The sequence below is a fragment of the Ammospiza nelsoni genome, chromosome 8, assembly GCF_027579445.1.
Source record: "Ammospiza nelsoni isolate bAmmNel1 chromosome 8, bAmmNel1.pri, whole genome shotgun sequence".
Classification (NCBI taxonomy): domain Eukaryota; kingdom Metazoa; phylum Chordata; class Aves; order Passeriformes; family Passerellidae; genus Ammospiza; species Ammospiza nelsoni.
The window spans coordinates 8236651-8259565 of record NC_080640.1 but is presented as its reverse complement, the minus strand read 5'-3'; the positions used below and the strand labels follow the sequence as shown (position 1 = coordinate 8259565).

General features: G+C 46.9%; 1 protein-coding gene across 1 annotated transcript; it reads left to right on the top strand.

The window, feature by feature from the left end:
• Positions 1-180: 180 nt before the first annotated feature.
• Positions 181-22082, top strand: VWA2 (von Willebrand factor A domain containing 2). Its single transcript, XM_059477300.1, has 13 exons — positions 181-235; positions 820-894; positions 2671-2804; positions 4091-4200; positions 12448-12642; positions 13433-13563; positions 14218-14350; positions 14794-14849; positions 15682-15789; positions 16575-17156; positions 17466-18017; positions 20954-21076; positions 21750-22082. Exons 1-13 carry the CDS (start codon positions 187-189, stop codon positions 21881-21883), a joined length of 2382 nt encoding a protein of 793 aa, XP_059333283.1. The 5' UTR covers positions 181-186; the 3' UTR covers positions 21884-22082.
• The last annotated feature ends 833 nt before the right edge of the window (positions 22083-22915 follow it).

Genomic DNA, 22915 nt, shown 5'->3' with positions numbered 1-22915 from the left:
ATTCTCCCCAGGGTAGGAGTTACTTTTGCCCCCCAACAATATGTTTCTGAGCTCATCACCTGAGACACACAGGAAGAAGATGATCAGCTGCAGGTAAAGAAACTGGCTTTGGGAATTGGATTGCTATTCCTCTCCTCTTTTTTTTGTTTCTTTTTGTGTTTTTTTTTTCCTTCCAGATTTGTCACTATGAACCTCTCATCATTTGAGTCCATCTGCATTTTCCTGCTTGCCCAAGGTATGTTTAAAGCTGCCATTTTGCATTATTGGTTTTGGTCTCGGGTGCTTCCCTATCTCCAGCTGGAATTTTTCACTCTGAGGAATGAGAGCCAAGTGAGTGCCTCTCCAGGAGCTTTAGGGATAAACTTCTGAAACATAGTCTCACACAAATGGGGAAGAAAATAATACCTGGAGAAACAGCTTTTCTGATAATTTGAACCTGTGACTGATCCATATGTAAAGTGTCGGATTGTGACTGATCTGTATGTAAAGTGATGTGGGAAAAGCTGATATTAAAAGTGCCTAAATCTATCCAGTGTTTATGGCTGTGATCTCAGAAGCCTAAGGCTGGCCTAGCTCTCATTCTTGCCCTGTGTCCCTGCATGCAGTGAGCAGAGAGACTGTCCTGTGTGCTGGAGTCATTTCCTTGTCATTTTTCATGCTCTGTGTGTCCCTGCCAGAAGGAATTTCCTGACATAGATACACTGCTGTGTCACCAAATTATGTTTTGCAGCTGTGAAACCTATCCAGCAAACCAGCATTTTTGCTGTTATAGGTTAAATCCTGTATGTCTTGTTCATGGATGGCTGTTTGATCCCACAGCTTTGCTGGCACTGGGTATACAACAAATCCACGTTGGCCAGGAGATGATTGGCAAGATCTCAGCTGCTGGCCAGTGTAAGTTTGTTTTATAAAGCATTTTCTATATCTGAATTCCCTCTTTCTTTGGTTTTTTTTGTTGTGTTTTGTTTAGATATTTTTAAGTTTGTTGTTGTAGTAGTTATTTACATTTATTAGCCTCTCTTCAGTCTGTAAAATTCCCAGCAATGCTCTGGCAGTCACAGTGCTGTGGCTGCCTCTACTCCAGCCTGGCTTTCTCCCTCATTGGTGTTAGCTCTCCTGGGATGTGATCTACTCTATTTTCCCCAAATTGGCTGTTTGCCAGCTGTATGGTGTTTCTGTCAGCTCTTCAGAGCCTGCTCCAAGCAATCCTGATTTGCAGAGCTATGTTTAATTACTGCCTTGATCAGACCTCCCACGTGGGTGGATTTTGGGGCTGTAAAGCCACAGCTTGCTGGGAGCAGGGATGGGGCTCTGGCTGGCCCATGGTCACCTGCAGCTCCCTTGTTGTACTGGCAATCAGCTACTGATAAACTCTGTTGTGAATTCTCTCCTGATTGTCAGGATCTTTAGCTTGTCAGAGTGACCCCAAGAAAAGTTAAAAAATCTCTTTTCCCAGCCCATCACTTGAAGAAGGAGTCAGAGCTCTTCCTTTCTTGGTCTCAGGGTTGTTTATTGTGTCTTAGCTATAAAAAATTTTCTCCTGCCCTGCTGAGGTCCATCCAGCAGGACAGTTCCAGGCACTCTGCCTGCCCCCAGGGTGGTGCTGTGTCTTTATACTAAAAACTACCTCTACAATGTTTACAATTACTTTCCAATGACTATCACCTATGTTAGACAGTGAGCTTCTACTCTAAATCTATCTAAAAGTGCCAACATCACAGCAGAAGATGGAGGCCAAGAAGAAGGAGAAAGGCTGGACATGCCCAGGTCCCTTGCTCCCTATGAATCCCCATTCAAAAAACCTCAAAATCGACTTTTTCACCTCATGATAAATTCACTATAATTCTACTTAGTTTGTCATGGCTTGCAGATATTCATCTAAGGTTGGTAACTTGCTCCATGGGTCATAAGCAAACCCACAGGTGTTCTGGGCTGTGTGCCAGGGTCTCTGAGCCCCCTGGCAGGGACCTGGCAACTCTGGGCACCCAGAGGGATGCACTGAGCTCCAGCAGGGGCTCTGCAGCTTTCTCTGTGCATGCTCAGGCAGGGGTAGGAGCCCTGCTGAAGATCCAGGCTCAGCCCAGCTTCCAGGGCAAGGCTGACAAGCCAGGACAGGGCTGGCAGGGAGGCTGTTCCCCAGCTTGTCCTCAACACAGAGCCCCAGGGCAAGGCTGGGTGCCCCCTCAGGAGAGCCAGTGACCCAGAAGGGAATGCCTCACAACGTCCAATCCCTGTAATCTGGCATTAAAAAACCCTAATTATGAATTCAGGTTTTGGCTAGCAGGAAGGATTTGGAAAAAGTAGTGACAATAAAAAGATTATAATAATGGGGGTAGAGTAGCATCACTGGCCAAAACAGCTCTTAAGGGGTCAGTGTGCTTGATCTCTATTGAACTTCTGGATTCTTTTTCCCTTGAAGTTGATTCTGGCAAATGCTGCAGAGGAGACTTTAAAATTTCCCTTTAAATGCTTTGAAAATGATTCTTCATAGTCTGCAATCTGCCATTTATTTATTTCAGTGAATGAAAATTAAATGTGAATGTCAGTGAGATTGTGGGTTTCCACTGCAGCAGAAGCACCTCAGAGACTTCTGCTTGAGAGCAGTCATGTTCATGCAGGCAGGGGTGATACAAAGACACAGTTTCACAGTGTATATTTGTTTTCTCCTAGTGATGCAGTGCTCTGCCTCATTAGATGTCCTTTTCCTCCTGGATGGCTCCTACAGCATTGGCAAAGGAAGCTTTGAAAGGTCCAAGCACTTTGCAGGCAAGCTCTGTGATGCCTTGGACATCCATCCAGACAGAGTGAGTGTCAGGAATATCTCCTCTAATTTTCAAATAGCTTGGCCAGTGTGTCTAAAGGCCAGTGGTAATGTGCTGAGTGAAATTGCAAAATTCAACCTACCATGGGGGCAGAGTATTTATTTTTATCAGAAAGATGCAGTTTGTGAAGCAATGGGATGGGAGGATGCTTCTTGATTCTTCAGATTTTAAACAGTTCCTTTGGAACTTGAGAAAATACATAATCCTTCTGGTTAAAGATTATTATTTGGGTTTTTTTTTTACTGATTTTATTTTGGTTTGGAAGCTCATCAATTAGTTGGACCTTTCTGTTGCTTTTCCCTGGAAAGCTGCAGAATTAATCTCTGGGAAGTTAGCCACCTTTCTGTGCAGATGTAAATGATGTATTCTGCTTGCTCTGCTTCCCCCAGAAGGAGATGGGTGCTGTGCTGCTGTAGTTTCAGATCTTTGTCCCTGCAGTCAGCCTTGAGGCACCTCTGGACATGAATGACCCATCCTGGGATTTGTCTGGGGGGACTTAAACCAGACTGGCAGCAGCTCCAGGTGTGCATCAGTCCCACAGCACTGCCTCAGCTGTGGGCCTTAGAACAGGCTGGAATGGCTGCTGGACTTGATTCTGTGCCAGAGCCTTTCCAAATAAATGTCAGGTCTTTGGGAAGGTTGTATTTTATTTTTTAAATACCATCTCTCCACTAGTCTTTCACTTAATCGTCCCACAGACTGGACTGAAAATTGGTAATCTTTCCACCTTTGGAATTGTCACATTCCATAATACTTCTTGTAAGGCTTCAGTGAAGCATTCTGGATGTATTGCCCAGTACAGACCATTTAGTCCACTTGCATTTTCAACTTGAGAAAATGGTTTTAGAGGAGCTATTAGAAAAAGTATTGGCTTGTGTTGCCTGCTGTGCTCAGTGCCAGAGGGAGCTCCTCTCAGTGATGGAAAGGTTGCCTGCCCAGTGTATAAGTGGGTTGGTGTATAAGGTGTTATTTATAAATTTACTGCCCCTGAGGCTGTGAGCTGCTCTGAGTGGATTAATATAGATCCTGAGCTGCCTCTAACTGCAGCAGAGGCTGCTGTTGTTTCCAGATAAACTTTTTTGCCTTGTTTATAGTCTGTATAGATAATAATGGAGTTCCTGCTCTAAGTTCATTGAGACTGCTTGTGGCTCGATATCAAAAACATAGTTTGCCTCCATACAGTTTAGTCTTCCCAAGTTTGTAAATGGATCAAAAGAGTAAAACTTGCACAGACACCTTTCATAACCTTCCATAATCTTTTCTTTTAGGTCCGTGTGGGAATGATACAGTTTAGCTCAACTCCCCACCTTGAATTCCCACTGGATTCTTATCTAACCAAACAAGAAGTGAAAGAGAGAATCAAGAGGACTGTGTTCAGGTCAGCTTATTTTACAGCTCTGCTCTTATCTGGGCTTTTTCTGGGCTCAATCTCTGGATTGAGGGGTTTTTTTGAGGTTTAGAAATCTCTGCTTCAGCTGTGCTTACACCAGTGTGATGTCCCCAGAGAGGGAGGTGAATGAACACCATGCTCCATGATCCACAATCCACTAAAATGTGAAACCTGGTCTGTCTTAGTGAAAGCTGTTAGAGGACAAAGTTTTCAGTGTCCTGTTATAACATGGTAAATAGAGAGTTTTCCAGCTCTTTCTGTCTGTTTGAGCCAGGCAGTGGGTTACATCCTCCATGGAAAAACAAGCATGTCGTTCCCTCATGGCTGAGTGTGCTGCTTCATTTTTTGGTGGTTACAATTTCCTTTGTCCTGTGAGTCAGTGATGAACTGCTGCTCTGTAGATATCTATGTATGCTTGCTGAATTCAAGAGGATCAGGTTTTCAGATGGAAACCTTTTTTCTTCCTGAATGTTAAGAGTCAGATGTCTTCCCATGACCCCTGGAAATGGAGCCAGAAGTCCAAAGAAGAGCTGTCCTTAGAGCCTCTCAAAATCCAAACTTTCCATCTTGGAGAAATACATTTGGATCTACTGAGGATCTGACAATCACCCCAAAATACCACTTGTTTTGATGATAGATGAGGTATTGGTAAGGCCTCTGGATGTCTACTCTTTTAGCTGATCTGCCTTAGGACTAAGGGTTAGATCAACGTTTCCCATGGATATATGCTGCTCTCAGGATGTTGCACATATTGCAAGCAAATGTGATCAGTTTTGCATTTTTCAAGCAAGATCAGTTGGCTGGATTTTGTTGTATTTCTTTTGATGAGTTTAGCAAATCAAGAAAACCTCTTGTGTACTCTGTTACAGGAAAAACTTGCAGAAAACAAAGATGCATTCCCCCTCTCTGGTTGTTGTTGAAAGTCTGTGAGAGCAGAGAAAGTGAAGCAGGCTGGCTGGCACTGCATTTCCTTGATGACAACAGAGGGATGCTGACAGATCAAACAGAAATAATTACTTTTTGCCTGGCTATTTCATCTAGTTTAAATGAAAAGCTGATATTTTGAAGTCGATAAAATAGTTATGGATGGATTCCAATTGGCTTCTGAAAAAAAAAATGGGTGTGTGACATCTTGGTTGAGAAGTTCCTTGATGTGCTTCTGATGAGCCTTTGGCCAGTGAGGCATTTCCTGACTGCAGCCCAGAGCTGACAGCACTTGGAAGGAGGCAGCGCCAGACTGAAGTGAAGCTTCTGTGATTTATTTGGAGACTGCTGGTCTCTCTCTGTGAATGCTGTCCAAATAGCTTTGGAATTCGTTGGCCAGTTCCAGCCATACTCAGTGGTAATCTCAAGCTAAATTTCACATGAATTTCTTTCATATCAGTCAGCAGCTGGTTACAAGAGAGAGACCTTCTTAGTGCTGTGCCTGAAGAAAGACAGCAAGTAAAGCCCAGATCTCCTTGTACTTCAGAAAATCCCTATTGGAGTAATGCCTCAAACACATTTCCACTGTGTCAAACCCCAGTGAAGCTCCAAATGCAAATTAATAAGCAATTTGATAAGCTCTTTATTAACTTTTTGTAATCCTTGGGGCTCACATGGGCACAGTGTACTGAATTCATCAAGATTTAAGTCACCACACTGACTATGCACAGTGTGTTTTTCCTCATGCAAAGCACTGTTCAGTGAAACATCTCACAGACATCTGGTCAGAAAAAGGCAAATTTGGACTTGCTATGAACACATGGTCACTGAGTATGCTTGGAAATGGTGCAGTGCAGGGGAGGAAGAAGTTCAAAGCAAAGATGCCTGGCAAGTACAGAATGATAAAGTTTCTGTGAAAATCAGAGGGTAGATGGAAAAAGAGTGCACTTGGGCATGATGAAATGCTTTTCTAGAACAAGCAAATCAGGAATCAGGTGCTAGGGCAAAGGATGGATGTTCAGAAAGCAAATGAGGTGTGTTTGTATCAATGCAGACAAAGAACATGAATCCTCCAAGGAAGGAGTGACACCTGTGGTTTGGTTCCCCTGGATTGCTCTGGACAGCAATAAAAGCAGCCCTTAAGGGCAATTACAGGAAATTATTTATAGCACATAGGTCTGTGGCACGTGTGGAAGAAGCTGGGCAGGGCAGGGGCTGAGCAGGAGCACTTGGGCTGTGGGTGGAGGAGAAGCTGAGCCTGAGTCAGCAATCTGTGCTGCCAGTCCAAAAGCCACCCTTGGGCACTGCATGAAAGGGGTGAGGAGCAGCAGGCCAGGGGAGGTGACTGTGGCTCTCAGTCCATTGTTTGAGACACCCCTGGGGCACTACAGCCGTGTCTGGGGGCACAGCATGAGGAGGATGTGGAATGTTAGAATGAGTTCAGAGGAGAGCAGCTGGCATCCTCAGAGGGTTGGAGAACCTCTGCTTTGGAGACAAGTTGGGCAGAGAATGTGTTTTAGGGAGAGATGCCTCTGCCCAAATGAAGATGCAAATGAGACCATATGATGGCAACATAGAGATTTTATTTACAAGAAATGTGAGGGAGAGAGAAATAGGAAAGAGGTCTCAGAGAGAGAGAAAAAGAGCAGAAGAGAATCTGTTGGAACTAGATGATCTCTGAGGTCCATCTCAAACTAAACCATTCTGTGATGCTAGAGGATGTGTAGATGTGCTTTTTATCTTGATATTACCAATATAAATAATATAATATAATATAATATATAAAATATATAATAATGTATATTAATAATATAATAAATAATAATGCATTATAATGTATATATTATAATAATAATTTGCTACTACTACTATTTTATCTCCATCATCATCTTATTATCATCCCTATTGTTCTTCTCCTTCTTCCCACTATTTACTTCTATTTCTTCTTCTACATCAATTTATTCTTGTCCTTATTCCTTCTTATTCTCATTCTTAATCTTTGTTTTCTTTTTTCTTATTCTTGTTTAAATTCTTATTCATTTTCCTGTTCTTTTTCTTATTCTTTTTTTCTTAGTATCATTCTTATTCCTTTTTCTATTTGCATTATTTTACTCATTCTTATTCCTTTTTTCCCTTTTTTAATTCGTATTCTTAATCTTTTTATTATTCCTATCCTTGTTCTTATTTTTTTTTTCTTATTCTCATTGTTATTATTATTCTTACTCTTTTTGTTCTCATTTTTATTCTTATGCTTATTTTCTTATTTACTACTACTTCTTAATCTTCTTCATATTATCACAGAATCACAGAATAATGAGCTTGGAAGAGACCTCTAAGATCATTGAGTCCAACCTATGCTCTAACACCTCAACTAGACTTTAGCACCAAGTGCCATTATTATTAGTCCTACTCCTATTCTTTTTGTGGTTTTTTTAGTGTGTTTTGGTGGTGGTTTTTGGGGTTTTTTTGGGTTTTTTTTGTTTTTTTTTGTTTTGGTTTTTTGTTTTTTTTTTTTTTTTTTTACTAATGCTACTATTTCTAAAACCCAACTTCTGTCTGTTTTGGATAAATTGTGTTTGGCAAAGTCATGCAGTGTGCAATGGAGTCACGCACAGTGTGCAAAACACCTGTCTGTGCTCATTCGTCGCCGATAGAATCCCAAAGGATCTGCATGTAATCCTTTCAGGATGAGAGAAAACGTCCTTGGATTCCACCAGGGGAGGTCCTGATGAAATATTCAAAACATTTTTTCCCTGACAGAGTGGTCAGGAGTTGATTGCAAAGAGTTCCTCAGGGAGGTGGTGGAGTCTCTGTCTTTGGAAGTGTTCCGGCATTGTCTGGCTGTGGCACTTGGGGACATGGCTTCAGGGTGATGGTGGGACTGGATGGCATTCAAGGTCTCGTCCCACCCTGATGAGTCTGTGACCTTCACCACTGAGTCACATGGCACCAAGTGCCCCCATGGGTGCTGGTTTGGGGCTGGCCACATGGGTGATATTTGTCTTGGAGAGACCAGCCTGGGATGCTCCACAGCAGCTGGGGATTGCTGGGGCTGCAGGGCCATGTCTGGGCAAAGGCAGCTGTCCCAGGACATGGGGGACATGCTGAGGGCCAGCTGCCCCTGTAGGGCCCAGGCTGGTGCTGGCAGCCAGCCCTAATCATAGGGCCATGGGGCCAGGCAGGAGAACATCCCCTGCAGCGCCCGCAGCGCCCGGAACAGGCGGGAGCGACGTCTCTTGGAGACCTTTTGGTCAACGGACTCTTCCCAATCAGACTCTTCTTGGTAGCTGCTGACCTCTTCGTGGGCCAGCTCGTGCTCGCTGGGCTCTTCCCAGGCAGAGAGATTCTGGGAGGTACTGACTTGTCCTTGGGAAAGGCCTTGCTCCTTGCCTTCTTCCCAGTCTGAAATTTCATGGTCGCTTCTGACATCTCCATGGGACAGTGCATCATCTTCCCCGACGGATTCATCCCAGTCAGAACGCTCATGGTGGCTTTGGGCTTCTTCTAAGGAGAGTTTCTGCTCAGTGCCTTTCTCTATGCCTTCTTCCCAGTCTGAAAGTTCTTCATAGCTTCCAGCATCGCCATGGGACGGCTCTTCCTCAATGTATTCATCCCAGTCAGAGAGCTCGTGGTGGCTTTGAGTTTCTTTTGAGGACAGGTCCTGCTCCGTGGCTTCTTCCCAGTCTGAAATTTCTTGGTAGTTTTCAACATCCTCATGAGACAGCTCTTCCTCAGTGCTTTCATCCCAGGCAGAGAGCTCGTGCTGGCTTTGGTCTTCTTCTAAAGAGAGCTCCTCCTCACTGCTGGCTTCCTGCTGGGATCCTTCCTGGTACCCACCTGCTTCTTCTATGGCCAGCTCCTGCTCAGGGCTCGCTTCCCCTTGGGACCCTTCCTGGTACCTACCAGCTTCATCTACAGCCAGCTCCTGCTCAGGGCTGGCTTCCTCTTGGGGCTCTTCCTGGTGGCTCCCAGTGTCTTCCAGGGACAGCTCCTGCTCAGGGCTCGTTTCCCCTTGGGACCCTTCCTCATGGCTACCAGCTTCATCTATGGCCACCTCCTGCTCAAAGCTGGCTTCCTCTTGGGGCTCTTCCTGGTACCTACCAGCTTCATCTATGGCCATCTCCTGCTCAAAGCTGGCTTCCTCTTGGGGCTCTTCCTGGTACCTACCAGCTTCATCTATGGCCACCTCCTGCTCAGGGCTGGCTTCCTCTTGGGGCTCTTCCTGGTACCTACCAGCTTCATCTATGGCCACCTCCTGCTCAGAGCTGGCTTCCTCTTGGGGCTCTTCCTGGTGGCTCCCAGTGTCTTCTAGGGACAGTTCCTGCTCAGGGCTGGCTTCCCCTTGGGACCCTTCCTGGTAGATTCTGGATTCTGCTTGGGCCACCTCTTGCTCACTGTAGTCTTTCTCTTGGAACTCTTCCTGGTACCTACCAGCTTCATCTAGGGACAGCTCCTGCTCAAAGCTGGCTTCCTCTTGGAACCCTTCCTGATGGCTAACAACTTCATCTACAGCCAGCTCCTGCTCAGGGCTGGCTTCCTCTTGGGACTCTTCCTGGTACGTATGAGCTTCATCTACAGCCAGCTCCTGCTCAAAGCTGGCTTCCTCTTGGGGCTCTTCCTGGTACCTACCAGCTTCATCTAGGGACAGCTCCTGCTCAGGGCTGGCTTCCCCTTGGGACCCTTCCTGGTACCTACCAGCTTCATCTATGGCCAGCTCTTGCTCAAAGCTGGCTTCCTCTTGGGGTTCTTCCTGGTGGTTCCCAGTTTCATCTAAGGACAGCTCCTGCCCTGTGCTGGCTTCTTCCTGGGAGACATCCTGGTACCTACTGTCTTCTTCTAGGGACAGCTCCTGCTCAGGGCAGACCTCCTCTTGGGACCCTTGCTGATGGCTGCCAGCTTCATCTAGGGACAGCTCCTGCTCATCTGAGGCTTCTCCTTGGGACCCCTCTTGATATTTATTGATTTCTTCTTGGGACAGCTCTGCGCCTTCCTCATCTTCGCCCTGAGAATGCTCAAGCTCCTCAGCCAAGGCCCCCTCCTCAGGCTCTTGCTCTTCCAGGGTTGATCCCTTGTCTGTGTCCACCTGCTCCTCACTGGAGGCTCCCAGTGGGCTGAGCAAGGGGCTGGGGGTGCAGCAGGGGCTGTGTGGGGCAGAGATTGGGCTCTCTTCCCCTGTTCCTCCTGCAATTGCTGCTTCTATTTCAGCATCCAAGCTTTGCTCCAGGTCCCTCTGTTCCTCTGGCTGCTGGCCAGATCCCTGGATCACAAGCACAGCATTGTCCACGATCTCAAAGCTGATGCGCCTCGCTAAATCCAGCACGGCCTGGCTGCACTCCGGGGACCAGCATGGGTTCTCTGCTGCTGCTGCTGGTGGCATTTCCTCCATGAGGGCAGGAGAACCCGGTGCTCTTTCCACCTCAAGGGGCTCTTCCTCCTCAGCCAGAGTGGCTGCCAGCTCATCCTCCATGGAACTCCCCGGGGCAGAAAAGGCTCTGGGCAGCTCATGAGCTGCCTCTCCTGCAACCTCGGTGCCCATACTGCTGGGAGAGGTGGGGCCCTCCTGGGCATCCTCGTCCTTCTCTGGGAGCAAGGGTTTGTCCCATATCCTGTAATCAATGCCTTCTGCCCCATGGGACAGCCCCTGGCTGCTGATGCTTCCTTCCTGTTGGGGCAGCTTTTGGTCGCTCCCATCTTCTTCCCATTGGGGCAGCTCCTGGACATTGTAGTCTTTTTCTTGTGATAGGTCCTTGTCCCTGTTGTCTCCCACTTGGGACAACTCTGGGTCTCTCTTGTCTCCTTCCCATTGGAATGGGTGGCCTTGCACCTCTTCCAAAGGAGATGGTTCCTGGTGTGCCCACCCTTCCTGCTGGGCCTGCGCTTGGTGTGTCTCATCCTCTGTGCGCAATCGGTGCAACTCCTGGCCTGTCACTCTTGCTCCCCACAGCCTTTGCTGTGAGGCATCTCTCCAGTGGACTCTCACAGTTGTACCTCTCCCACACTCACACCTCTGATACAACTCTTGGTGCCTCACAGCTCTCTGTGGGGAGACTTCCTGGGCCCTCACACCTTCCTGTAGTTGATTATACTCTTGGAGTGTCATTTCTTCCCAAAGGCGGAGCTCCCGTCTGGTAATGTCTCTCCATGGGGAAAGCTCTTGATCCGAGTCATATTCCCAGTCTTTATCCATGTGGTCAAAGGCACCCTCCTCCTCAGTGTCCTACAGGGGCAGGCCTGAGCTGCCCCCTGCCCCCAGCCTCTGCCCGCTGAGGGCTGTTTTTCCATCCATCCAGCCAGGCAAGGGGCTGGGGGCTGGGAGTTGGGCTTCACCTCCTCCTCCTCCTCATCTGATGTGGTCGGGGCACAGGGATCCCAGGAGCTGCTTCCTCCTGAGAGAGCAGCTCTCACAGGAATGGGATTCCCGGGGCTCTGTGTCCCTTAGATGCCCCTGACACAGCCCTCTGCTGTGTCACAAGGGCCACAGCAGTGTCACACATCACCCAGGGCTCTGACACAACACACCGTGTCACAAAGGGCCACACCCGGCACCCCTTCAGCAGCTGAATGACCACAATGTTCACATGGAAAGACAGAAGCTGTAGAGACATTTGTAGAAGATGGAAATAAAGTTCAAATATCCAAGAGTTCTGGTTACTGCACCAATTGCAGAAACACTCTGCTGTAGAGACTACTCTGAGTTGGAGAGGAGGGACATAAGGGTGAAGAGATGGGACCAGTGGGTAGGAAGATGAGAAGAATGACAGGATAAGACATCCCCATGGATCTGTTGTGTGGCAACAAGCAGAAATAGGCTACACTTCCCATTACCAGAGTGTAGCTATGATATTTTCTGAAAAATCCTTTCCTTAGGATTTTTTCTCCCGAGAAGCTGAAAGGCCTCAGGAACAAAATGTAAATAATGGTTATCTGCTGCTGTGGAATGCAACAGGTGGATCTGAGATTGGTCTCTTGTGGTTGTTTCTAATTAATGGCCAATCACAGCCCAGCTGGCTCGGACTCTGTTTGAGACACAAGCCTTTGTTATTCATTCCTTCTTTTTCTGTTCTTAGCCTAGCCTTCTGATGAAATCCTTTCTTCTATTCTTTTAGTATAGTTTTAATATAATATATATCATAAAATAACAAATCAAGCCTTTTGAAACATGGAGTCAGATCCTCATCTCTTCCCTCATCCTCAGACCCCTGTGAACACAGTCACACCAGAGGGTAAAAATTTGCAACCCAAATGGTAAATTCAGTACCAGGGGAGGAATTCTGATTTCTTCTTTTCTGATTATATCTCCCTGCTTTCTAGAGGTGGCAGCACAGAGACTGGTCAGGCTCTGAAGTACATTCTCCACAAGGGTTTCCCTGGTGGCAGAAACTCAAGTGTCCCTGAAGTCCTGATCATCATTTCGGATGGAAAGTCCCAGGGCAGCACTTCAGTGCCTGCAATGCTGGTGAAGGAGAGACACATCACAGTTTTTGCTGTGGGAATCAAGTTTCCAAGGTAGGAAGCTCTCCAGAGTGGGAAGCAGACACCCAGCTAGCCAAATGGCCAGTCCTGGTGAGTGAGGGGTTGTCTCAGGCTAGATATAAGTTTTGAAAAGAGAAAAAGGTGGCTTAGTTTTTGCCAGAGCAGGGTTGATTTTTTTTCCTGTAGCTGTGGGTGTATCTAGGAGATAATCCATACCTCTTTGTCATTGCCAGGGGTGGGGGAAAGGGACTTTATCCCTTCAGAGAGGAAGGGCATTCCTTCCTTCCTTCCAAGGAGGGGAGAAAGTGTGGTGGACAAACAGTGTGGAGACAGACTTTCCAAGGAAATTGATTTCGTCTTATATCTTTTGTTACTCATATTTTTATTGCTGCCGTTGCTGCTTGATTTCTCATTTCGTTTCTGTTCTCAGTAAATTGTTCTTATCTCAGTTCATGAAATATTTTTGCCTTTTGTGTTTGCAGCTGGAGGTGAGAGGGGAAGGAAGGGGAAGCCTGGTTTCAGTGAGAACACTAAATTGGGGAATACCATTCTTAAACCATGACAAAAAGGAATTTTCGGGGTAATGCAGGCACAGAGAAAACACTGACTTGGTGGCTGATGTAGAAGGAGCACCAGAGTTAATGACGGAAACTTTTCCACTTGGTAGAGCTATGCTGCTGCCTGAGACTAAACACACCAGGATCCTGGAAACTGAGGAGTGTCATGGTTTTGTATCAACTCTCTGTTTGCTGCACAGGGTTGGTTCTGACTCTTAATTCTTTGTGGGGGAGGCTGAGCAGCTGACCTGTGCCTTGCTTGGCAGGTGGGAGGAGCTGCAGGTGCTGGCCAGCGAGCCCCCTGAGCAGCACCTGCTCTTTGCTGGAGATGCTGAGGATGCTGCCAACGGCCTGTACAGCACCTTGAGTGACTCTGTCTGCACTGCCACCGCTCCAGGTGACCCTGCTGGCCACACCTCCATGCCCATGCTTTAGCTTGGACATGGCACTGAGTGAGGAAGATAAGGCAGTGTCAGGAAGCGCGCAGGGGAATTAGCAGGTGTTGCACTTTGAGGTAATCTGCTTCTGGTGCCCAAACAGGATGTCATGCTCTCCAAATACCTCCAAGCTGCAGAATCCTAAATCTTCCTGCATCCTGATTCACCTCTGAAAATGGGAATATTGGCTTTTGGTCATGTGACAGGGGATAGAGGGATAAAGGCAGTTGTGTTTAATTTTCTAATGGACTTGGCTGTGTATCAGGGCGAGGCACCAGGAGTTAGAAAGAATAGAACTGGAGTGGTCCAGAGGTAGCAGAAAATCAAACACATGAATGATAAAGGCACCAAAGGGGCTGAAAAACTGTCACTGAACCATGAACTCAGCAGTGTGTGGTTTATAGCAAAGCAAAGGAGGCTGAATATTTAGGTTTCCAGAAAGTGGAGGAGGCTGGTGATCTTTTCAACAGGAAATCTTACCTCTGGGGTCTCCCAGAGGCTCTTGGAAGCTCTGCCCAGTCTGTTGTTGTCACGTAGTTGAAAACAGCTGTCTACTCTTACAGCCTTTGCATTTTCAGGCAGCTGAGGCTAGTTTGCCTTGTACTTTGCTGCAGGCTGCAAAGTTGAGTCCCACCCTTGTGAGCGCAGGACCCTGGAGATTGTGAAAGAGCTGGCTGGCAGCTATGTGTGTTGGAAAGGCTCAAAGCAGCCCAATGCAGTGCAGGCTTCACTGTGCCCCTTCACCAGGTAAGCTGGGCACCCACAGCTCTAAAAATGAGAGGGACTGAGAGATAAATACAGTAATGAGGCTTTTATCTGACCATGACTATTTACTGGGATAAAGATCCCTCAGAAGACTGATGCAAACAGTCTGTAGTGCTAGGAAGAGTCTCTGCTCTGATCATTGGCTGAGCAGCAAGCAGACAAAATAATTTTTTGAGTCTTAAAAATACATCCATAATTTTAAAATGTAAATATTACAGTTGAATTTTTAAAAAAATGGTAGATTCAATGAAATTATGATTTTCCTTTTGCCATCTCCTTTAGAATGGACTATTTAAAAAAAATACTTGTTTTGAAAACCTGTGTTTTCAAAGGGAAGTTTTTCCATTGAAAACACAGTAAGATCCACCTTGAAGGCACCTTGTTAATATTTAAATTAATGGCAGATCTTATTCTTCCTGTTTCAGGTGGAAGAGAGTCTTGATAAAACACCCATCCAGGTGCTTCCGAACTGTATGTCCAGGTGGGGTTTTGCTCTTCCAAAACTTTAATTTGTGAAACAGGAAAGGTGATAATTAAAGAGCAAAAAGACAAGGGTTTGCTTTCACTTCTCAAAAATTGTGCTCAGAGTGAGAGACTGTGTTCAGTAGATATTTAATCCAGTTTTTGTTTCTCACAGGTATCTATGATCAGAGTTCTTTTGGATTAAAATGTCTCCCAGTAACTTCTCCTCCACTTGAGGAGCCAGTGAATTCTCATTTGCTCGTGTCCTGGGGGCAGTCTTGCACTGCTTCCCAGTGCCTGCAGGGTGTCACTGTTCTCCAGCCAGGGGAGCCTGCAGGGATGCCTCCAGTCATATACTAGGTACCATAAGCAGCATCAGGTTAGTGGGGAGCCTGACAGGTGCTGATCACCAGCCCATTTTTGTGGCTGTTGAAGTAGCTGTGCTGCTTCCGTCCTTTTTGCAAGCTCAGATGATAGCAGCTTCATTTTCTTTATCAGTACAGCGCTGTCCAAGCAGCAGGCCAGACCCTGACCTCTTCATTGCTGCTGAAAATTTGTCAGGACTGCAGGACCTTTAGCAATTCTCTGTTTATACAAATATGGTGTCGCTGCTATTGTTCCACATCAAGCAAAGTCAGTCTGGTTTGCTTTCTTGTCACAGCCTGCTGGAGAGCCATCCCAAATGGAAATTGCCATGGAGGTGAGGTGGCCCTGTGTTAGTTCAAGCTCTGCAGCAAGAGGGGCAGAGCTGTGACCCTTTTTCCACTAGCAATGCTGCTCATGCTGGCAGAGGATGGGGAAGGGCAGGCTCCTTGCTGATGACCTCTCTTTCTCTTCCCTGTCCTGGTCAGACCCCTGTGACTCCCAGCCATGCCAGAATGGTGGCACGTGTGTCCCAGAGGGACTGGACAGGTACCACTGCCTCTGCCTGCTGGGCTACGGAGGAGACATCCACTGTGGTAGGTGTGAGCCTGTGCTCTGTCTCCTTCCCGCTCAGCTGGGTCCTGCTTTGGTGACACCCTCTGTGCCACCCTGGGGACAACTGGGGTGGGGCCACAGTGCTTGGGCTTTTCTCCAAAAGCAGGCTGAATTTACTGTCATGCTGTGTCAGGCTCAGTGGCTGGGTCCTGCTGTTCAGACACTGTGTGGGTATGAAGAGCACCAGTATTGACAGTCTCACCCTTGCATGGCTGCCTTTGTGCCTAAATGCAGGTGCCATGGGATCAGAGTCACTGGGAGAGACATGAATGTGTCTGTTGGTCCCCTCCCCACACACACGGGTGCAGCAGGAGCTCCTGGTTTTGGGGGTTCAATGTAAAAAAGCCAAAAGCTCCTGATCATTAGAAAACACCTTGTACTTACTTTCCCCAGAACCAAGGTTCCAGCTTCAGAGTGTCTCAGGGTGTCAGAGGTGAGGGTCTGGTGCTTGGACTCTCTCCTTTCTCCAGTATGTGGTTGTGTCATTCAGAGGTTCTGCCCACAGCATTAAGAGTGGAGCTGTAATTTCTGATTTGAAGTTTGCCATCCAAAATTGCAAGAATTCCCATAGATATTTCCTGTCTCTAAAGGTTTATATGGCATCCGACCAAAACAAAGCCTGCTCCTGGCCCATTTTTCCTCCAGCTCATGATATGAATGGCAAAATGTTTGGGTTGCTGGACACAGTGTCCCCTCTCCACAAGGCTTCCAGCAAGCCTCTGTTGGGGTTGCCCTGCAGATGGCTGATTGCCTCCTCCCTTTCCAGCAGCAAAGCTGAGCCTGGAGTGCGGTGTGGATCTCCTTTTCCTGATGGACAGCTCAGCAGGGGTCACACTGGAAGGGTTCCTGCGCTTCAAGGCCTTCCTCAAGAGATTCCTCCAGGCCGTGGTGGGCCAGGACTCCCCAGTGAGCGTGGGGGTGGCCCAGTATGATGATGATATCAAGGTACCCATTGAACTGGGCCAGCACAAGGACACACTCAGTCTCATGAAGAGAATTGATGCCTTGAATTTCAGTGGAGGGAGAACCCTGACAGGCAGAGCCCTGCAGTACGTTGCACAGCACGGTTTTAGGAGCAGCCCAGTCTTTGCAGATGTGCAGGATGATCTCCCACGTGTGGTTGTCCTGCTCACTGACTCCAAGTCCCAGGATTCGGTAGCAGAAGCCGCTCAATATGTGAAAGACCAAAATATCTTCTTGATTGGCTTAGGCAGCAGCTTCATGAGAGCAGAGCTGACCACGGTGACTGGCAATCCACAGCAGACCATTGTCTACTCTGACCCCCAGGACCTCTTCAACAGGATGCCAGAGCTGCAGAGAAAAATCTGCAGTGTGGGCAATCCTGAAGGTAAGATTGGTGTGGGCAAGGGGGGACAAGTTTGCCAAACCATGCAGCAGTGTCCTGAATTCCAGCAGGGAGGAGGGAAGGACAGAAGGATCAATGTCCTTGTTTTTGTTTGTCAGTCACAGATCCCAGGACTAACCTCCCATGAGTGATTTTTGTGATGGATCTTGTGAAGGAGACCTAGATCACCCTTCACCATCAGTGATCAGCAGTGTTGAATTTTGCATACAATTTCCTCTCACTGCTGTTTTTCAGTCAGAAAGGAGCAGATATATGTTCTGAGAGACACCATGTTTGTGCTCCTTTCCCCAGGCTGCCAGGCCCAGTCTCTGGATTTGGCATTTGCTGTGGATGCCTCGTCTGGAGTTGGCCTGGAGAACTTTCTGCGTCTGAGGCGCTTTGTCAGGAGCAGCTGCTTGCACTTCATCATCAACCGGGACGTTACCCAGATTGCCCTGGTGACCTATGGCAGCAAAGCTCACACTGTCTTTGCCTTGGACACCCACACCAGCAGCTCTGCTGTTCTCCAGGCCATCGACCAGGTGCCCTTCCTTGGGGACTCAGCCTCTGCAGGCAGTGCCTTGCTGCATGTTCATAGTGATGTAATGACTGTGCAGAAGGGAGCAAGGCCTGGGGTCAACAAGGTGGTGGTGCTGCTCTCCAACGGGGGGGGCATGCAGGGTGCAGCTGCCCCAGCCCAGCAGCTGAGGCACAATGGCATCCTGGTGTTTGTGGTTGTCATTGGGGACGCAGACAGGGACACACTGCGCAGAGTTGCTGGGTCCCCCAACTACCTGGTGCACATCTCCTCCTATGAAGACCTGCAGTATTACCAAGGCCTTATCATCGAGAGGATCTGTGAAGGTAGGAGAGCCTCCAGTCATCACTCTCTGTCAGTGCCACCAGCTGCTGCTGTTGTAGGTTTTTGGATGTTTTACTGACTGAACGTGATACTGACTTTTGTATTTTACGGATGGGGAAACTATGACACAGAAATCTGATGACTGTCCAAAGCAATCCTTCAGGAATTAGTAACCAAATTTCCTAAGATTCAGTCCAGTGGATGAGAGTGGCCATAGTGTGGCTGGCTCTTTCCACCCCTGCTAGATCTAGGTTCTGTTTTCTCTGAAGGAAAAAGTTTTCTCTTTTTCTGATGTTGCTTTAAATCTGTAGAATTTACTGTGTGTTACTGTTCCTCTTCAGTGTTTCTGGGGGAGGGCTCAATGGGCCCCTTTTTTGTGCTGGTCTCTGCTGTCTTGTCCAACAGGTTTGTGACCAGGTGTTTGTAATGTGGTGAGTCTGCAACCTCATCACTCGTTTTCATCCTTAATATCTCACTACTAAAATTATCATGTAGGCTTTCAACATTTTGTTTTGCCCTGTATTCAATCCTAAAATCAGAATCTGTCCATTTCGAGCCTTCAGACTGTTAAACTAGTCCTTTAGACAAATTGTGATTTGTCTTATTTGTAGGACCAAATCCTTATCTTCAAAGTGGAAGAATTTTCAAATATTTGTGTAAAAACTCATATTTGGGGGTTGAAAAAAAAAGGGAAGTTTCTTCAAAACTTTGAGTCATGAGTGCCAGTCCTCAGCTGGGGAAAAATATGGCTCTAATAGTAAATTTGAAACACTTGCATGTTGTCTAGAAATCAGCTTTTCAGAAAGGACAGCAACCCTAGTTTTCAGACAGTGACAATGAAATTACTCCTAGTTAAAATACCATGCCTTGCTTTCTCATTCAAAATAGCCTAAGTTTAATATCAATCTATTTGCTTTGTTTTAACATGTTTATAAGATCAAAAGAAGCACATTTGAGCTGCAGCTCAGAGGTCCTTTTCATCTCTGGTTACAGCTGTATCTCCTTCAGGCTTAGAAAGAGCTGCAGTATCATCCCTTTGGAGTGAGAGCTGCTCTCCTGGCAGGCTCTGCGGATGGTTTCTGCTGAGCTTTTCAGTGTGTTTCTGTTGCAGGGGTACTTTCAGCTGTGTTATTACAAAAACAATGTACTGTACCTTGGAATTAGCTAAAATGCCAGGGGTGAAGGGGAAGAGACAGCAGGGTTCAAGGAGTCAGGGTAATAACATATCATTTCCTGAGAGTGAATTGCTGCTTTCATTTCATCTGCAGGTAAATCACAGTTTGTACTAGATAGGCTGGGACCAAGGGCGATGTAAAGATAAGCCCTTCACTCTGTCTTCTACTCCCAAATCCAAGGCTTAATAACAGAATCATTGTCTGTGAAAGGACTTAAAACTTCATGATTATAGAGGTATTTGAGAAACAGACCCTGCCTCTGTGTACCTGGAATATGGTATTAGTTCTGAGGTTTCATCTGAAAAGAGTCCAGAAAAAAAGGACCTAGGGTTTAGGAGAAAAGTTCCCAAGCATTAAGTATATATGAATCAGATTAATGGAAATGCAAGTTATTAGGATCATCAAAGTGCAAGAACCTCATTTAAGGTTTGTTAACAGCAGGCTGGAATTCAGAGAAATGGTGTTGGGGTAGGGACTGTGAGGTTATGCTGTGGAGCATCCCTGGAGGGACAAGGTGGACACTTGTAGAGCAGAGCACCATGGAAGAGCAGCACCTGGAAGATGAGTGCTGTGTCCAAGAGATCCAGCTTTCAGCCCAATAATAGTGAAAGTGACCATCCCTGGGAATACACTCTCAGGCAGGACCCCAGTTCACAAATCCCATGGTAACTAAAATTTTTTTTAACCTGGCTTGGTTCCCTATGAAATCAACTGGAGCTAAAGACTGATATGTCTCAGGTCTAGGGCTGTCAAAAAAAAAAAAAGAAAAAAAATAAGAAGAATTTCAGTTATAATTTTGCCAGTCTTCGGTGTGGGTTGAGATTCAATGACTTGATGTGCAGAGGGAGAATGGAGGGAGAATGAGCAGAATGTCTGTTGAGCTGTAGAAAGCTCCCTGACAGATAGGGGATAGGATTTGTGTTCTTTTTCCTTCCCCTTTTTATATTTTCTCTGTGATTTTTCTACCCTGGAGCAAAGGGTAAGGCAAGCAGCTCTACACCACTTTGTAGCTTTTGAGCAGAGGAATTTCACACCCTCACCAACACCGCAGTGGTGTTGCCAGCAGACTGGAAGCAAATTCCTCTGGGATGCTGCTACTTAACCTAATGTATTGGCAGCAAGGCAGCATGGAACCCTGCCAGCCCTGCTGACAGCTGGGCTCTGTTGTGTTGAGAGGGTTGGGAAAGCTGTCACATACTTTATAACAACAGGGCTAATAACTTGGGCTGTGCTTGCAGGCTTCTCTCAAGCCCCCTCAAAAAGAAACCCAGAAATTTTCCCTGTGTTGTTTTCCATTCATGTCATCCTTACTTCCCAGCTGGCAACTTCTCCTTACTCTTCTCCAGTGGAAACTCTTATCCTCTCTGGGGCAAAGTGAGGTTTGAACTTCAGTGGCATTTTAGACTGTGAACCTGTTAGGGCAGGGCGTGTGTCTTGTTCTCTGTTGTCTGTGTCTGGTGGGGGGAGTTTGGGGGTGCCCACAGCTCTGCACATGTTCCATTTTGCTTTTCTAGGATATGCATCCTATCATTAAGTGACTCTTGTAAGCTTTACTAGGAATATTCTCCAGATTGAGACATAGAAAAGCCAAGGTTAAAGTGTCAAGACAGAATTGTGGCTTGCACCCTCTGCCACATTTAAATGTTTCTCCAGTCCCAGTAGCCCCTGATGACAATTTTTGCAGCATTCCTGATGGATGTGAGTCTCAGCTAGTAATAATGCAGATGTGCCTGAGCTTGCTCTCTGCTCTGTGTCTGTTGCAGAAGCCAGAAGCCCTGTGAACCTGTGCAAGCCCAACCCCTGCATGAACCAGGGCGTGTGCATCCTGGGGCCGGGGAGCTACCGCTGCCAGTGCCACGGCTGGGAGGGACCCCACTGCGAGAGCAGTAAGGACCAGCAGCTCTCCACACTATTCCACCTCTCCCTGAAGCAGAGAAACCCCTGGACAGCTGTTTGGTGGCCAGGCCTTGGTGCTGGTGTGGTCTCTGTCTTATGGAAAGTAGAGAGGTTTGGGCTGCTGAGGGGAGCAAGGGCTTCTCTGGAGAAGCTGTGCATTTTTATACATTCACTGAGTGAGTTGACGGTGAGGGGGGCCCAAGGAGGTCTAATAATTTTGGTAATCTTCCACTCTGTTCTGTTCCACTTTTTGCTCTGCTCTGCTAGTTGAAACAGTCTTTCCCAAGTGGAAAGACTTGACTCTCATTTAATAGGAGGGAGCTGTTTCTGTTGGAGCAGACACCCTTTCAATGCTGTCCATGGTGTAAAACCTCTCCATTGCCCTCCTTCTCTTCAGCAGGGGAGCAATGCCCATGAGGTGGGGAGTCTCTGGCTCCCTAGAGATGGCCTTGTGCCCATAGCATGATGTTCTCAATTCAGATGGGTTTTCCCCATGTCCAATATTTTGCTTTTTACCTGAATTCTGACTTCCAGCCTGTGGCCTCTAATATCTGTCATCTAAGGGAATGAATGGTTGGTTGGTTGGTTGTTGTGGACTGAGTGTGACCTTATCCCTTGGTCCTAAAGCCCTCATCCCACATCTATGCTTTTCCTCTGCCACAGGAGTTCTCCGGGGGGATTCTCCAAGATCTCCAGCCCTTCCTCCACGTTCCCATGAGCAGTGGAGTCCAAGGGGTCTGCAGCACCTCTCCAGAGCCCTCCAGCACAGCAAAAGGCAAATGGATCAGAGGCATTGACACAGATGTGCTGACTGCTCCAGTTCTCCATCCAGGAACACTCTCTGCCACTCACAGGCACTGTCCAGCCCTTGGAGTTGTTGGAGTTGCTCCAGCACAGGGACTGTCTTGAGGCCATTCCCAATTCCTGCATTGCACAAACTGGGCTCCCCAGAACTCTCTTTCTTTTATAACTGAAGTAAATATTTGTGTTTAAGTATTTCTTTCTGGCATTTTGCATTTACTCGTCCAGGTCTTAAGGTCTTGATTGTTTTGGGGTTTTTTTAACAGATTTTGATAGATCTGTGAGTTAGTCTAAAAATATGCAGAAGTCTGAGCAATTCTGGAGCTCTTGCTGAAGGGGTATAACACAGATGATGCACTTGCAGCCAGCTGCTGGAGTGAATAGCTCATTACATGCAGGAAGACAGAGGAAGAGGAAGGAGAACTGATTACAAGTCTTTATTCTGTTTCTGTTTAGGTTGTTCATGCTGCTTTCTTCTCTGCATTTATTGGCCTGTGATGGTTCACGTTTCCAAAGAGAGTTTGGCCACATGCCTGCATCCTTTGGAGCATCAGCCTCACCTCATCACTAGATAAATTTGCCCACAAACCTGTAAAATTTACAGAGCTGCTCCCCCAAAACCTGTGGTTCCCAGTGCTGGGTTGTCTGCTGACTTTCCCATGGTGTCTGTCACCTCAGGAGAGCACAGCCAGGTCTGCAGAGAGCCAAGGCAGAGATATTAACTGTGACTGCCAGTGCTCGTAAGAATAGAGTCTATTGTTCCCAGCAGAAGAAAAATCCCTTCACCCAGATGTCCTGGCCCTATGTTTGAATAGTAACATTAGATGGACAAAGAGAGACACAAATTGCTCAGCAGGTTTGTTGTCAAAAGAAGAATGGTCTGAAAGCACTCTCTGGGATGAAAGCTGGCACTGAGACAGGAGGAGCACTGTGGAGCCTTGTGGGAGAAACCAGGCTGGGAGGAAGAGGAGATTCTGCTTTCTTTTCTCTGTCACTTTGCTGTGCCTTAGGACACAGACAATCTAACA